The sequence below is a fragment of the Myiozetetes cayanensis genome, unplaced genomic scaffold (genome assembly GCF_022539395.1).
Source record: "Myiozetetes cayanensis isolate MyiCay16 unplaced genomic scaffold, myiCay2020 scf6-25, whole genome shotgun sequence".
In the NCBI taxonomy this organism is placed as follows: Eukaryota; Metazoa; Chordata; class Aves; order Passeriformes; family Tyrannidae; genus Myiozetetes; species Myiozetetes cayanensis.
This window is the reverse complement of record NW_026087853.1, coordinates 51,744,634-51,762,092: the sequence shown is the minus strand read 5'-3', so window position 1 is coordinate 51,762,092 and position 17,459 is coordinate 51,744,634. Positions and strand designations below refer to the sequence as shown.

Genomic DNA, 17,459 nt, shown 5'->3' with positions numbered 1-17,459 from the left:
TGTTTATGCCAATATCTCCAGGTGTCAGCTGAATTATTAATGCAAAATCAGTCTTTCACAATAGCAGCATCTGGCACATACTTTCTCTGCTTCTAAGGAGACTGAGATTATGCAAGTGATGTCAGTGAGGAAGCTTTTCTTATTTTTCTTCTTTATCTATTTGGTAATTTGTTAAATATAATTAAAACAGGATGATTTTCTAGAGCTGACTTCTTTTAAGCTCAAAAAGGAGCTCTGTTACAGCAGCCTGTGTAAGAGGAGGTGAGTGTGCTACTCCCATGGTAGATATATTCAGATATTCCAGTGTTTGCAGGAGTAGCCTGGTAGTGATTACTAGTACAGGACATTTGGAGTACTGTATTTCTCATTTATACTAAGTAAATATTGATATGTAATGGAATTTAGAAAAACAGAATGCTTTGGAAAACTAAGAAAGGTTGATAGAAGTATTGGAAAACTAAAGAAGGCTGATAAATGTGTAAGGTTTTTAAATACATTTAGAAAATACTTCAGTAGAAACTGATGATTTTGAAAAGAATTCTAAAATATTGAGTTTCTTTAATCATAATATTAGAAATACCTGTAGGGCTAATCAGGTTTTAAATGTTCATATATTATGCAGATTAAGCATTTTTAAAAATAATGTTACCTTGTCCCTGTAGATTTATCTTTCTAGGTGTTAAGTATTGAAATTATAAAGTATAAAACATTGCTTGTAATTTACATGTAAAATTTGAGCATATCCCTTAAAATCAATTAATTAACTGAAATGCCACCAAAATATTATCAGAGAAGAATCAGCTATATTTAACCTCAACCTAAGTGGTTATTTTGTCTACAGTAATAAAAATATCTCTTTTGTATTTACTTTTAATTGCATAAATTAACACAATTATTTTCTTCTATGTTAAATTTCTAATTTATCATCTCTGATGCTGGAGCTTTGTATTATCAGCAGCTTTTATCTCTCATAGCTCAGTTTAACTGCACTGCAGGTAAACAATGAGCAGTAATAGTATTCACTTCACCTAACCGTGGAATCTTTCCCAATCTCCAAGTGCTCTGAAATCAGCCCCAACCATTAAAACACAGACAATATCAGTGACTACATCATTAGCCTTTATCAAAGATATGTCGTATAGTTGTTTTCTCCTAAAAAGTAAATTGTATTATAGTAAATTCTAATTGCTTCTAGTTCCAGAAATCTTATAAATGGGATCACCCACAACACTTAGATCCATGACAGGATTTTACAAGCAGTTTTTTCTTGTAGCTCTTATATGTATTAAAATAATTATTGGGCCATAAGTAGAAATTAAGACCATGTATAAATCATTTAAACTAGCAGAATATCACCTTTCCTTCTTACAGTATATTAAAGAAAACTTCTCCTAACACAAGGAGAAAATGTGTTCTGAAGTACTTGTATGTGTGTGTCCAAATGCGCACACGTGCAGAGCTTTTTTGGATTTCTGCCCAGCAGCAATTTTTGAGCAGAATTAGTATACTTGAATTATATTTTAATTTAATATGTGGCAGAAATTTTTTTTTTTTTAAGAGAACTACAATGTTACTTTGTCTATGAAGTGGAAGCCTTGAATTTATTATAGAAAAAATTTCTACTTAACTTTGTTCTTACAAATCAGTGCGGGAATGTAGTCATTTGTACGAGGGGAGAAGTGGGGGTAAAATCAGTGTGGTTATGTTGAACTGAGACACCTTAAAGTATTTTAGCATTTTAAATACCTAGCCCCCAGCTAAATACTGAGATATGAGAGCAACAGATTCTCTGACTGAAATGCTGTGGATGTGTTTTTATGTCCTTTAAAGGGATTTTCCTGTCACTGATAGAAAACCTTTCCTTGCTAAACACTTTTCTTTCCCTTTATTTAGCTGGTTGGGGTTTTTTCAGTTGGTACATGACAAAATCTAAACTTAAAGAGCTTCAAGTAGCCTAATACATGTTCCATAAATACTGAAAAAACCCATTTCTCCACTGAGTAACTGATAAGTAGAGATTAGATAGAAAACATGGATTGGGAAAATGAGTGGTAGAAATGAAAAAGAAAAGTCATGGGAAGATTGCAGAACTAAAGGCATTTTACAGGTTTGATGTGAAGCTAGATGAAGCACAGTGGGACATATTTAAACTGTGAAATTCAATCAGCTATTTCTTTTTCAATTGCAAGCTGTACATATTTCCTCTGTACTTAAAATTTCCAATTAATTACTGTGTTTAATTCTGAAAATAAGGATCATGAGTCATAAATTTTTTTAAAGAGTAATTTTTAAATTTTAAATTAACATGAAATTTCTCTGAGCAGTATCTCATCAACATTTTTAGAATCTTTCAGTTTATGTGGATATCAAGTATGAATGTCAATAAGTAGTGCTAAAAACTTTTGCCATGAATATTAAACTTCATATGTAAAAAATCTTAAACTGGGGTCTTTATGATAATGTTAAAGAGGAAGCAGTTGTGAAGAATCAGCTATCCCACAGTGCTGTACTCTGATGATCTTGTATAATTTTCTTAAGTATTTGCTCCTGACTCTATTGGAGACATTCACTGAATTAGATAGATACCCAGCCTAAGGAGGATAACAATTTAAAGGTGTTACCTTTTACTGTTTTAAAAGAATAATGGCAAGGCAGCTGCTCAGTGTGAGAGGTTTTTCATAATGTAATGTTTTGGGTCAAATTTTGCAAAGGAAGAAATATGTGTAGACTAGACAGTACTTGAGAAATCAGCTGTCTCAGGAGTGGTAGATGGAATATCACTCGCAGCACTGTCTCTGTACATGTTTGCTGTGTGGGGTTCTGAGCAATAGCAAGAAATCCACTGCAAAACCTTCCAACTAAAGCTTGATTTCCAGCCACATCCAGGAGTAGCATCTTTGCCTGTGAAGTTACGTGGTGTCTCAAGAGTCATCACTGAAAATTTATATCCAGTTTGATTCCTTTGAAGAATCCTGGGGTTTGTACAGAGTGTAATACTGCCTATTATACAGTACGCCCTGTTCTGAAATGTTTCAGCAGCATAGACAATACATTAATTTAATTAGCTTGAAATATTTTTAGACAAAATGTTTATGGATCCATTCTTTTTCAGCTTTCACAGAGGAATTATTTTGCTGTCATTTCACTTTATTATTTCATACATATCTATTTGTATTATGCCTCAATATACATTTTTTCCTTTTTTTTTTTTTTTTTTAATTTTTTTAGATTCATAACCAATATCCGACAGAGTTTGAGTTCAATCAATATTACCTGAAGTTTCTGGCTTTTCATCACATATCAAATCGATTTAAAACATTTCTTCTGGATTCAGACTATGAAAGACTAGAACATGGTATGTGTAATGTTTGTTTATTGCATATTGGTTTTGTAGTTGTTGGTGTTTTTCTCCTCTGTTTGATTTACAAAAGTTTGCCTGGTTTAAGGTGGTGCAGTAGTTGCATGGTGATGATGTAATGAATTACATTTCAGGTATACAAAAAAAATGGAGGTGAAGAGCATGTAGAATTTTCTGCATCAGTGACTCCTGAGCCATACCACTGATGGGACTAAGAGAAATTGGAAGAAATTAGTGCCCATGCCTCAGTGGTTTTCAGCAATTTATCCACATAATTCTGTTTCCCCTGCTAAATACCTTCTTTTAACAGAAACAAAGTCCTTGGGAATCCTTCAGTGTGCATGAAGTTTCAAGAAAGAAAACCTTTCCATCTATTACCTCTCACTTCTTTCCCCTGCATTCTCTTCAGTGTTTCTCTTTTTGTATTTTCTTTTTTACTCCATTTGTCTTGTGCAACCTTACTGGTTCCAAAGCCTTATCTACCCTCTTAATAAGCCCACACAACCAGAGTCGAGGCTGTTCTTGGAACTTGTTCTCTAAACATGTGCTCCGAATTCCTCTGCTTTGTGGGCTGGTTCTCGTGGTCACTTGGGCAATTGTAATGCTTTTCTTAAAACCTGTTGTACCTGGGGACGGACTAGATTTGAGCAAGCATTTTACTTCAACAAAAAGAGTTAATTTCTATTATTTACCTTCATTTTAACAAAAGCAAGGAGTTGGAGTCAATGACCTCCTGTGGTTCCTTCCAGTATGGATTGTGGAGTTGGTGCTCTGCTGAGTCAGCATAGCTGCAGGCAGAAAGGGACATTCAGAAACACACTCAATATCTCAGTAAATTTTGTAACAGGCTTATAGATATATAACCATACTGAGTAGTTGCAGTTGCAAATCACAGCAGTTGTTTCAGCAAATACAATTTCTCGTTGCAGCGGCCTTTGATAGTAGATTTGACCATACCTTTTCTCTCTGAAATTCCTTTAGGCTGTGCTTTAGCATTTGTTATATTATCATAAAACTATCTTTTTGCTGCTCTTATTTTCCTTAGGGACACTGTTTGAAGATAAAGGAGATAAACATGCCAAAAAAGGAATCTGTATTTGGGAATGTATTGAAAAGATGCACAAAAGGAGCCCTATTTTCTTCAATTACCTCTATGCCCCTGCTGAGATGGAGGTATGATTTTTTTAAAGTACAGGTGGTTTATTATCTTGAGTTATTCCTTGAGTATATTTTGATATCATAATTGTTCTGATCTGAATTAAGCATTTGGTGGACAAAACTGACACTACTTGACTGATTGGAACAACGTCTCATAGGCTGATCATCTCAGTCATCTTAGTCATGGAAATGTCATTTAAAGGGCCAAATTCTGGAATATGCATCTGTGCACCCTGGTGATCTAAATAAGGATCATTGTTTGATTTCATTAATTATATGAATTATTGAACAAAATATCTTAAAGTTTACACGTATTGTTAAAAAAAAAAATACGTAGGCCAAATCACAGTCAAGGGGAACTGAGTTTAGAGTCATAATGGGACACTTCTAATAACAATCTGATTGAATCACATTATCTATATTGCTGTCTCATATGATAATGTGTGTCCACTAGACTGGACTGTGTCTTGAGTAATGACACAAAATTCACAGTACACTCGCCATTGTAGAATTCTGCAATAGCCAGGTAAGAAGTCAACATATATCAAGAGCTGCAAGAAGAAGGTGCTGTTCTTACTGGAGTTCTGGAGACAAGGCTGATTTAGGGTGTTCTTACCATCCAATGTCCCACAGATATTCATTCCTGTGCCAGTCTCTCCTGCTTTGGCAGTGAGATTCACCCTAATAAAGTATTTGTTTGTGTGTCTGTCCACCAGAAAACATAATGACAGGACATCTCCACTGCCTCTGAGGCCATGGCACCACTGATGTTTTTGTTGGTGTTCATTGGTTTTCCTTTTTCCTCCAGTTATTCACCACATTTTATCTTAGCATCCTTTGCACTCAAATCTGCTATAAAGACTGACCTTATTTAGAAAGAAGAAGAAAATAAAAATATTATTTTCCTTAAGGTGTCTTGAATCTGCATCAGATCATTATTACAGTCAGCAAAACATTTATCCTCACCTAGTAACGTGGTGGTGCAAGAGGGAACAGGGAGAAAACAGGAGGATATCAGTCAGTAAATAGAAAGTGGATACAAAGCATTTCAGCTCTCCCTGTTTTAGAGAAACATCTGTTTTCTCTGTAGGACCATCACTGATGATTTGATAGAAACTCCCACATTTTTATACAGCGATCTGTTCTAAACTGCTCTGAAAGACCCAAAGTCTCTGGCTGCCTACTTTGTATTACTGTGGTTTTTCCAAGTGGCATATCCACCTCCATTACACAGCCTGTCTCCTTTCTCTGATGGTAGAGAGCCTTGGATTTTCTGCTGAGAAAAACTGAAGGGTGATTTTTATTGGGTGCCCTTTGCATCTTTAACAGGAGGCACAAAGACTATGAGGGTGCTAACTACTTGTGCTGAATTAGAGTTTTTGGAAGGCACCTGGATAAATAAAAGATAAAAATGAGTGGTGTATATGCCAAACCTGTTAATTTTTGGTTTTGATCTGACTGAGCCAGTTAGCCAATTAGCAAATTAGCAAACTGCAGCGCTACTCACCCAGTGCAATATGCTGTTCAATTTATAATAATCAAAAAATGCATGTATGGTATTCTAAGCCTGAAATTCAAAGGCTTTGTTTCTGTCACTATAATAACACTTTGTTTCAAATAGGCACTGAAACCAAATGTAAATATGTCCAGCCTCAAAAAGTGGGATTATTACGTAGAAGAGATTTTGGCTACAGGTCCTTCTTATGATTGGACCATGGTACCTGCAAAGTGCAGTGTTTCAGAGGAAACGGACCAAGCAGATGGTTCACTCCCTCAGACTAAGAGGAAAATAGTATGGCCATGTTACGATGATGTTAAAAAAATACAACCTGATGCCATCACCAGTCTTTTAAATGTAAGTACGTGTGTTACATGGAACAGTAAGTTCTCTTATGCTTATGAATTTTACTTTTCACTTGCTACCTTATATTGTATTAAAAGGATCATGATAGATGTCAAAACAGGTGTGTAGTAAAACTGACTGGTTGAGCTTGAGAAATCGTGGGTTTTTTCTAGGAATTAATGAGACTTCCTGCAAAGTTTATGTTGTTCTGAATGAACACTTTTCTGGGAGTTTGCTTCAACTGTAGTTACTAACTAGTCATGGATTCATTTTTTCCCTATCTGTTTTAAAAAATAAAATTAAGGTTGCCTTTTGTAAGAAACTGTTATTTTCGTTTGGGCAAATGTTGAATCTTGCTTTCTTGACCTCTCTTTTAAAGTAGGTGTGTGGTAAAATAACAGAGACCTGGATTTCCAGACAGATCAGAATAGAATCTGATACTTGTTGATTTTTAACAAGTGGGAGGCAGATAAACAAACATAAACTGAACAACTTGGCCCAAATTTCTCCGAAAAGCTTTCCATGATTGTTCTTAATTTATTCATGTTTACCGGAACCAAACTGGTAAATTTAGATTCTTCAGAATATTTCGGTACTTGAAACAGATGCTTTTTCTTGTTTGGGCTCATTTATGCTGCTTAGGTTTTGTCCTTTCTTCATCAGAAAATGAAAAATTATCCCAGTATCATGATATTTGCTGTACTTATTTAGAGTGATTTAACATCTGTCTTCTCTTAAATGTTTGTTTGTTGGTTATAATTAATTAACAGTCCTAACATTTGGTTATCATCTTAATTGATGGTGCAGGAAAATGACAAGGGCATTATTCACTTCCTGGAGCCTTTGTTTCAAGCCACATATATATCCAGATACACATCAGTATGCAGGTTTTTATTTTGAAAACTCTTTGCAGACTTTACCTTGTGTTAAAGCTGGATTTATGGAGCCTGATATTGCAGTGCTTGGAAAATTGGGATATGCTGTGGGACCCCGAATTCCCCTGAATCAAAGATGATTTTTAGCAAAGTCTTAATGCAGGAAGTTTCTGAATGGATGAGTCCTTGAAGACAGACTTGCTTTTAAAAGAAAGTTAGCTTTATTCTGGCACATTCCTCGAATTTCCTTGGTCTATTCCTTCCAATCATAATCGATCGAACACAGGAACAATGCCCAGTGGAAAAAAAAAAACAATCTCCTGTAAAACTGCCCTTGACTTCTTAGCACTTGTAACTTCACAAACACAAAGAAAGAACAGTCTGTCAGCAGGGGTCATGTCAGGGATTGTTCAGCTTAATACAGAGAACTTTCCTATCAGGTAGCTGGAGGCCAGAAGTACATCAGGAATACAGCAACAATGTTCTTCTGCATTTCCTCCTGGGGCAGATGCCAAACTGTCCATATGCACAACTGTGAGAAAGTGACATCTAACAGGGAAATCAGCCATATTATATTCTAAAGATATGTGGGTCAGGTTTTATAGAGTTTAAATGTTATTTGTGAATTAGATTATAGTAATAAAAGATAGCAATGGAAAGAACATTTGGAAAACTTTGGAGAGGTTGTATAAAGGTTACAAAAATATTCTTCTAAGTTTAAAAAGCAAAGTGAACTTTCTTTTAAAACAAGTTGTTAATTTAGGGCTATTGCTGATGCAGGAGAAAGACCTCTCTTTAATCATAAATCCACTGAGAATGTGTTGGTATCCAAAAAATGTTTGAACTGAGACCATATTTAGATCGTAAATTGCTGGGGAAGATTGATTCTCACTTAGTTTATAATGATAAGCCCAAATTTGTTTGTTCTAAAGATATTTTTCAATCAAAAACTAGATAGTGCTCTTCAGGATGTAAAGCTGAAACAGAGAAGTTATTGAGTGGCTTAGTTCAGAATTTTCATGGTAGAATATGATGCTCTTCTCCTAAGAGTGGATCAGATTTTAAGAATTGTGAGAGATGAACCTGTGTGTCAGTTATATCACAACATTAGATGGTGATTGCTCCGAGAGGGGCTGGCAAACTCCAAAATGCCACTTCAGGGTACCAGTCCTGAAATTAACTGTGCTGTAAATACACACCATAAAGAAATAAAGCTGTAAAAGAGGTCAGTGAATAACCAGCAGAAGAATAACAATGGCACTTCTGATTGTGAGCTCTTTTATGACTTCCAGTTACATGCCAGAAAAGCTGATCTGTCCAACAAGACCATGAACCAAAAAGTTTATTCCAAATATTGAACAACTGGCCACGTACAACTTGTTGCACTCACAAGTCTGAACACTTGACAGAGGCAGCGTCTGAGTCACTGGGTACACATTCAGCACCTCCCCGCTGGTGGGCTCAGAAGCCTTTTGGCCCAGGAGTTGAAGAGACAATACTGATGAGGAAGGACTTCCAAAATAAGGGTTTCTGTCACAGTTAGGACAGTTCACTGCAGGATTTTGTCCAGATAGGTTTGTGTGTGCACAACACGCTGTGGATACAAAGAAGATGATCAGTCTCCATCGTTCTGGAGTTTCTGCAGAGTTAACTCCTCTCTCTACCATTCACATATTACAAAGCAGGTTACTTAGCAGATCTTTTGAATGGTACAGTGATGCTAATTACTTGTAAATGCTAATTGCAGAAAGTGGATATTCTTAAAATTGTATGTGTTGTAACCTTTCTTTATGCTTCTGTAAACCTGCAGCAGGAGAGGAACCAGAGAGATAAATGTAAGGATTTTTTTTTTCTTTCAAGGAAATGCATCTATTTGTAGTCCATACACGAAAGAAAAAAATAAAAATCCGATGTTTTCAGTAAAATTTAAAACTGAAGGGGGCAAGAGTAAATCTTAGTGATTTATTGCCATGTATGGTTTTTTACATGGGGTTTATTAAAGGAGAATTTATTCCTAACTTTTCAAATTTATATATAGGAGATTGTTGAAAGTTTTTCATTTTAAGTTCTGGAATCACTACTCACTGTGGAGCCAAAAAAAGAAGGAATGTGACCCAGTTGCTAAGTAACAAGTTTCAGTTACTTCCAGATTCTGCAGAGAAAAAAGACTCATGCTCAGGAGTCAAGACTAGGGCAGAAGGAGAATGATCAGATTAAAACCTGAGTTTTAGCAATAAAGAGCTTGTATCCTTTTGCAGCAATTTGGAAAGCCTTTGAACATAAGAAATCTGTGGTAAATTGTTTCTGTTTTATGTCTCCCATCTAGAAGCATTTTACACTCAGAACTTTGAAAGAGAAACAAGTAATCTAGAGAAGGCTTTAGTCTGGCTTGTGTTCGTCATTCCTTATTTTTGTATCTACCTGTGAAGAGACTCCAAACAAAACTATTCTGGTTTTATTTTTTAGCAGGAAGAGAGCCTATGTGGCTTGTGTGGCTTTTGACTACCAGAATTTAAAACTTCTGGTTTGATTCTTGCTGTTAAACCACATTTCTTATATTTAATTTCACTTCAGAGTTTTCTAATTTACCTTCAGCAAGGAAGAGTTTGGCTTTTTTATTTTCACTTAAGAGTTTAAAATCTAGTTTGGAAGTTAATTTCATAGTCAAAATGTTTTCTTACTTTAAAAATATAATAATTTTCTGTCTTCCAGTCAATAGCAATTAAAAAGACAATAGGACTTTGAGAATATTATGAAATCTACTTTAATCATTAGGTAGATTAGAAGTGAGCAGAGACTTACTTTGTCAACTTTGAAAATAAATGTCTTGGCATTTAATTGGCTTCTATATAGTATGGAAAGTCTCTCCCTTTGGCAATTTTTCATTCCATCATCAATTCTTAGTTGAATTTGCAAAATTGAATTTTTAATTTTATTTCATTAATAATCAGATTTTCATAACAATACAGTTGTTGAAAATAAAAATGCAGAAAGGAAGCGTGGCAAGGAATATGGACCACACATCAAAGTCATGACAAATGTATCAATGGGTGTTCACACGTAAACATAAACTAATAAAATTGCCTCTTTTTACTTAACTTTGCACTATCTTATTAGCAGGAAGTAACCCTAACTAGAGGTTATCAACATAGGTCATATTCCCAAGGTCCACAACAAGAACATGTTGTTACAGTTTGGCATCCAAATTGAATAAATCTTTCTGTTTCATTTCCTTCTTTTATTACAGCTTTGTGTCACATTTTATAAACCAGGGTAAATGTTAACATTGGCAGTGTGCGATGTTGGCGTCACAGCACAGAATTTGTTCTTTGTAAATATTTTTTATAAAACACAGCCTATCTTATCATTGTTGTGTTTCTGTTGGGACAATTGGTGTTAATTTTGTGTGTTCAGGAGGACTAGCAGAGAATTGAAAGCATAATGGCTCCCCCAACCTGGGACATCCAGAAGAATGATGTGGCTGATGCTGTACTTGGTTGCCTTTGACTCCTGAGTCCGGTGGATTTCATTTTATAGCTCATTTGACAGAGGTTTTTGAACTTTGTTGGACAACATGGCCTGAAGGGTCACTGTGTAAACACGTTGGCTAGAAGACGGTTGTATAAAAATGATTGCCAGGAAGTGATCAGTTAGAAATGTTTATCCTTGAGAAAACCCTTGTTATTTGTTTCAGGAAATCGAAAGGTTGGAAAGTAAGTTAAATCAGAGCCCAGAAAGGTGGCAGCTTTTGTGGGAAAGGGTCAAAATGAATCTAAAGGATGACACCAGACAAGACAATGTAAGTAGTAAAAGAGCTCATCCAATAGAATAATTCCATTCCTGCTGTATAGGCTACCTGGGGCAATGACAAAATCACTGTATTTCTTGGAGTAAAATACTGCTTTTGAAAAACTGAATGTGTTGTTCTAACCCATGATACTGGCTTTTTATTCCTTCACGTAGGAAAATGTATTTATCTACTTGTGCTATTTATCTAATTGCTTTTCCAGAGTAGATTAAGGCATATGGATGAACAAGCATGAGTATTTTACTAATACACAAATATATGATTTTATATATTTAAAAGATCTTTTAAGTACAAAAAAAGCTCACTTCCTGAAAGTAGCCAAAGGGACATCACATATTTTCAGAGATAAGTGAAGATATTCCCATGAGTAAATGGAATTATTAGTTTCTAAGTAAAGGTGGGAAGTATTCATGCTTGTGTTTCCAGTTCTTGGCTGTGGTAAAAAAAGAATAGCTGACAATATAAGTATTTTCTAAGTCCTCTTTGCTATCTGTGTGCACTAGGAACGTTAGATTTTTTTTTTTTAAGCTTTCCCTATGAACTTGTCACAATAATTACCAGCTCAAGACTGTACCCTAACTCTTCAGCTTCCTGTGCTTGTTCAGATTTGCCCCACTCCGTGCAGTGGTTAGTCCACAGCACTGCTTTGTTATCTGTCCTTTGCTGTCAGCAAAGCAAGATGCTTTATGTCTGTCAGTCATTCACATTCACTTCATATCCTAGACAAAATCATGATGAAAGAAGTTTCATCCTAGCAAAGCAGAGGATATTTTTTAACTGAGTTGGAAGCAGAAAGTAAAATGCAAGTATAAATGTATCTGATGTCAGTCTCCTGTCCTAGCTGTCATTTAAGGATTCTCAGATACATGGAGTAGCTAAGAGTGAACCCCAAAGAACTCTATCTCCAGAATGCTGTTGTTTAGACTAAGACCAAATTTAAGATCCCTCTTTTTCCAGGTTACTGAGATTCTAGTAAAATTATATGAATCTATAATGTAGCCCTTGGAAACTGTGCTCTTTTCATTCCCTCCCTTCCTTCCCCATGAAATTAGGGAAATTTATTGTATCCAAATATCTGATTAGTTCTAGATGCTTCTGAGAAAGCAAGGGAAATAGAAGTCAACGTTACATCACTGGAATACATTAGGCTTTTCTGAAATACTAATTTCTCACACCTTGTAAACCCTTCTGCTTAAGAAGAGCATGGAATTGCCATCCCTCTGGCTTCTTCTCTGAAGTAGCACTGACTTATATTAGGAAGATTTTTTTTTTTTGGCCTCATAATAATTCACAACTTACATGTTGTACCACATATTACCAGTATAATGTTGAGACAGTCTCACAATGCCAGACACATTGCATTACCTTTTTTCTTTTATTTTCATCTCTTTTAGCTCCGGAAACATCCTTCTGGCTCCTCAGGGATGATGTCAGCTAATCTACATTCCTATCAAAAGAGGTCTTTGTTGGAAATACCTGACAGTGGGCTGGGCGAGGAGCAGAGTGCAAGCATCTCTCCCTCTAATGGAGTGGACAGAAGAACAACAACGCTGTACAATCATTTCACATCAAAGAATGATGAAAATAGGTAAACCGAATAATCATAGAGTACTCATGAATATTTTATTAGATTGGTAAAATCTCTGCCTTAGGAAAAAATGAAATTATTATAGGCACAGAGTGCTTTGTGACTACCTTATTCCTTCTTTGTGGTTTGCATTACACTGAGTTGTTTTGATTGGTGGGCTTGTGTCTCTTAGCAGCATCTTTCCATCTTCCCTTTTATTAAGTCACAAGCAATTGTAGCTGTGCATTTAATGCATGTAAAGTACCAAAGCAGTATTTATCAGACTATCACAGTTACCAGTAACTAAACTACAGCTTTAAAACTGATTAGTTTTACTGCAGTAAAAGACGTGTTTGAATATGTATGTAACCACTTTGGGGCCTTTGTATATCAGCATATCCATGTTCTGGAATCACGTGCCGTTCTTACTTTCTGTACCTTTCAGATCTTTTGAAGGTACGCTGTACAAAAGGGGGGCTTTGCTGAAAGGGTGGAAACCTCGCTGGTTTGTGCTGGATGTGACAAAACACCAGGTAAAAACCTTTTCATGGATTTCTTTTATTATTAGTTTGCAACTTGTTTGTTTACTGGGTTTGTATGGATTGATTTTACAAACAGTACTAATAATGATTATTTTCAGATGTGATGTGTGTTGCATCATTCTAGACCTCTTCGTGTTTATCTTGTGTATCTTGTAGCTGATACAGCACTCTGCATGGACAGAGGGGTTTTAGTACTTTGCTGTTTTTGAAAGAGTGATAACTATTTAGCATGTAATCATTGAAAGACTTCTTGGACTGGAAGTCATGCATTTTTGTTTGGGCCCAAACATTTTTTGCCTACTTCATAGCTAAGGGGAAAAAAAACCATGTAGTGCCTGAGGACATGGTCTGGGATTTGTGTTATACAAGCACTACAAACAACCTTTTTAAGCACTGCTAACTCTAGAATATAATTAAGCAATTAAGGGGTGAACATAATTTGCCCTTTAACATGACCTCTTTGGTTTCCAAAAGAACTGAAAACTCTTTTTGAACTAGAGGGAAGAACTTAGAAGGTATCTCCTGGAGTGCAGTTGTGATGCTGAGAGCTAATATCACAACTGAGCAAGTTTAATTCAGGCATTCATGTTGAATCTGTAGAAATTATTGTATGCTCAGTGTGTATTTTGTAGCCTCTTTGTTCCTCAATCTCTTTAACATGAGCATTTTTCTTTGCAAATGAAAGGGCATTATCTACTGTGGAAAATCATCATCTGAATTGCCTCAGCAGAAAAATCCATTTACCTCACTTGACTTTTTAGTGGCTTTTTGTAGCCTATATTTGAGAAACCTGACCTGGAATCTCTGTATAAACGTCTAGTATGGAGAGCAGGAACACAGATCTCTCTGAAATGAGCTTGCATTTTGTAAATTACTTAAAATAGGTTAAAATTTCATCTCAAATCTTTGTTTCTAAAAACCCTGAAATGCTAAGTTCCTGATTTCACAATCATTTCAGGTGACATATATAGGAGTATTTTAGATTAGTCATAGTCACATAAATATAGTAGCAAAATTATTCATATATATTGCACCCGATCATTGTTACAGCAAAGAGCACCAAAACCAGAAAAGATCTGTTGGTCTAAACTTTTTATCCAATTTACAGTGTGTGCCAGAATTCTGCAGTAGAAATTTGTGGCCTCAGGTGCTTCAAATAATGGTGGGTCATGAGGCAGTAATCTTCATTGAGCCAAATATTCCACACAATGGGGTTGTAACCTTTGAGACTCATGTCATGCTTTTGTTTAAAAAATATTACTTTTTTGTAGTCAATACACTTAAAAATATGTAATATAGATAAAGACAATCATCTTTTGAAATGCTGATTGAGAATTTTTAGATTAGTGTGGGAAAATATCAGCAAAAGTGCTGATTGTAATTATTCCTCCTGATATATAGGAGAGAAGGCTCATTTTGCAGGAGAAAAATACTTTCATTTTTTGTGTAACCAAATATCCTTCTGAATATCATAAATGTACAAGTAATACAGGTCAATCTTAGTTGGAATTCTGTTGTTTAACCTTTGCTGTGAAGGTTTGTGTTACTGGTTTGCATGGACTTATGGGAATTTGTTGGGGTTTTGTCAGGTTTTTGGTTTTGGGTTTTTTTGGAACTTGCTTCCATGTTGAAACTCAGTTTACAGAGTGAATAAAATTCATACTGAAGTATCTTTGCAAGGAAGAAAAAAAAAAAAGAAAAGTAGACTTCATTCAACCACTATGTGCAGTGTAGGAAAATGTGAGTTTTCTATGTCGTTCATAATTACCTAAAATTACACTTGAATTTTTGCTGATCATTTTAAATTCTTGAAATACAGGGAGTAAGAGTTCTATCAATGCCTCCCACCCTTACCACTCCATGGTCCATCTAAATAACATTTGGATTTCTTTCTCTCTTGTGGCCCAGCTGCGCTACTATGACTCCGGTGAGGATACAAGCTGTAAGGGACACATAGACCTTGCAGAAGTAGAAACTGTGATTCCTGCTTCTCCAACAATTGGAGCCCCGAAACATGCGAGTGAAAAAGCATTTTTTGATGTAAGTACATCTGGTCTTTACTTGATCTGTATGTGAAATTTCTTCCCTTGGTGTGTTTAACCTGCTGCTTTCAGTCCTTTGGGAAAGTGTAAGCTGGGAAGGAGCTGTCATATCAACTCAAGGCAAGGTTTTACACAGCCAGCATCACTCTCAACGGCAGCAGTTCAAAGATGTGACATTCACACCCAGTTAGCACATTGATTATTACAGTTTAGAGTTTGTGAGTTTCCTTTTCTATGTGTTAACTTGACTTGTCTTCGTGTTCTTGTTCTTCCTTTGCAGTTGAAGACAAATAAACGTGTGTATAATTTTTGTGCCCAAGATGCACAGAGCGCTCAACAATGGATGGATAGGATCCAGAGCTGCATTTCAGATGCTTAGAAAGGAAAAGTGTTCCATGATAAAAGCAACTCTTCCTGGAAGAAGTGAAGTTCTGGAATGTTACTGACAGAAAACCCGCCTTCCTTACATTTCAGCCATTAAAGTTCAAAATACGCTAAAGTTCCTTTTCTGTTTAATAATTATAACCACTGTAACTGCTATTTTTTTTTTCTGCAGGGAGGACTTGGAAAAATAATAATCCATTTATCCTGAATTCCCTCTTTCTTCAGTACAATTCCTAGCTATAAAAGTGGGCTGTACTTGCACTATCATCTAAACCCAGTTTTCTCATTTCAGAGCTATTCTTATTAGGAAACCTGTCCAAAGGAATTGGTAGAAATCTTCCCTCCAAGAAGAAACATATTTTTACTTTATTTAGATTTTTAAGCAGAATGTCCTTATTTCCAAGCTTGTCACAAATAAGAGGGAACATGTCTACAATTCCTCAAAGCAAATAGGTAAATAAAGCTTGTGAGTCCAGTGACATACATATCAAGTTGCCAATGTTTATAGACAGTTGATATTTTTTAAAGACCAAAAAGTGACTTTCAAGTGTCTTCTCAGTGTGCAGGTCATTCTCTAATCTTGTGCTCTGCTGAGTGCTTCTGCAATGTCGTTATGGAATTTCAAATTCTAGGGATTATCTGAAGACCATAGCACTTTTATTTTGGATTCTGTTTGCAATTACAGTGGGATAAATGAAAAAAAACTGGCCAACACTATCCAGGAGAAATGGAGAACAACAAACTAGGAATTCAGTAGAAGAAAGATCTCTTATGTGTGAGTTGTATATGTTAATTTATATGCTGTTCTGCTCACTGTAAAATAAAAAGTAACGAACATGATAATGCACTAAACAATGAAGCAAGCACTTGCACTGAAATCTTTAAAATGCAGACATTTTGCAGGACAGAGGTAAGTTATTTGTAGCAGAACAATACTAGCTAGTTAACAACATTTACAGATATTAAATATGTACATAATCCAGTTTGATGTGTTGTGATTTGATACTTTTTAAACATTTTTTTGCACATTAATTGGAAGACTGTTTATAGATTTTTACTTTTGATGAAATTGTGTTTGTTCTGCTTAAAATCCTGGCAAAACATTTTTAATAGCCCCAAATTAGTAGAAATTTTACAGTCTACAAATAGTGAGGACATTGAGTAGAATATGTAGGTAACAAAGCCATTGTTTTTACTTTGAAATGTTAATATGTTAAATAGCACACTAATACTACAAAAGGTCTGTATATATGATTCACTATTTTCTCATTTTTCCAGACGTTCTGCTTGTAATTTAATGTCAGCCTAACCAAACTGACTATACTTACAAGATTTTTCAGTTATTAAATTTTGTGGGTTTTTTTATAACTAATGTGTTTTGTCAGAAAGAACCTAGATTTCTCACCACACACAATAGGAAATGCAGCTGTTTTTAATGCCTTTGCAGTTTCAAAACAAAAATATGAAGGATTTTTCTAGCATTTTTCAATTGAGAAATTTCCACCTGTGACAATGGTGTTTGCACATTTGTATTTTTCTTTGTATATGAAGTACTTTTATATGTACTTTGTAAAATACTGATCGTGTTCTTAGGTTATATGAAAATATACATACCACTGCTTATTTTGTAACTAGTTAATTTTAACTCTTGTATGTTATGTGATATATGTATGCTAACCATCTTGTAATAAATACACTTCTTAAGGAAAAGTAAAACCTTTCCTTTTACTGTAAAAGAGAAAAGAGCAAAACCCACATGTTGAAATATTCCATGGGCACAAGACAAATCCTTATTTACTCTGTATTAAGAATAGTAGGTGTATTAAAAACTATGTGGTCTTTTGTATACTTGTAAATATTCTGACATCGAAGTTGCACTTGA

At 35.2% G+C, this 17,459-nt stretch overlaps 1 protein-coding gene across 7 annotated transcripts in view; it reads left to right on the top strand.

Annotated features, from left to right (window-relative positions):
* The window catches only part of SBF2 (SET binding factor 2), a 250,825-nt gene extending 234,769 nt beyond the window's left edge, over nt 1-16,056 (top strand). For all 7 annotated transcript variants that reach the window (XM_050335954.1, XM_050335953.1, XM_050335951.1 and 4 more), the window contains 8 exons: nt 3,229-3,355; nt 4,404-4,531; nt 6,138-6,371; nt 10,929-11,033; nt 12,437-12,630; nt 13,055-13,142; nt 15,060-15,191; nt 15,474-16,056. In XM_050335954.1, the coding sequence (XP_050191911.1) occupies nt 3,229-3,355; nt 4,404-4,531; nt 6,138-6,371; nt 10,929-11,033; nt 12,437-12,630; nt 13,055-13,142; nt 15,060-15,191; nt 15,474-15,572 (1,107 nt within the window). In that variant the 3' untranslated portion in view covers nt 15,573-16,056. The remainder of the gene's footprint in view (nt 1-3,228; nt 3,356-4,403; nt 4,532-6,137; nt 6,372-10,928; nt 11,034-12,436; nt 12,631-13,054; nt 13,143-15,059; nt 15,192-15,473) is intronic.
* Nucleotides 16,057-17,459: the final 1,403 nt, after the last annotated feature.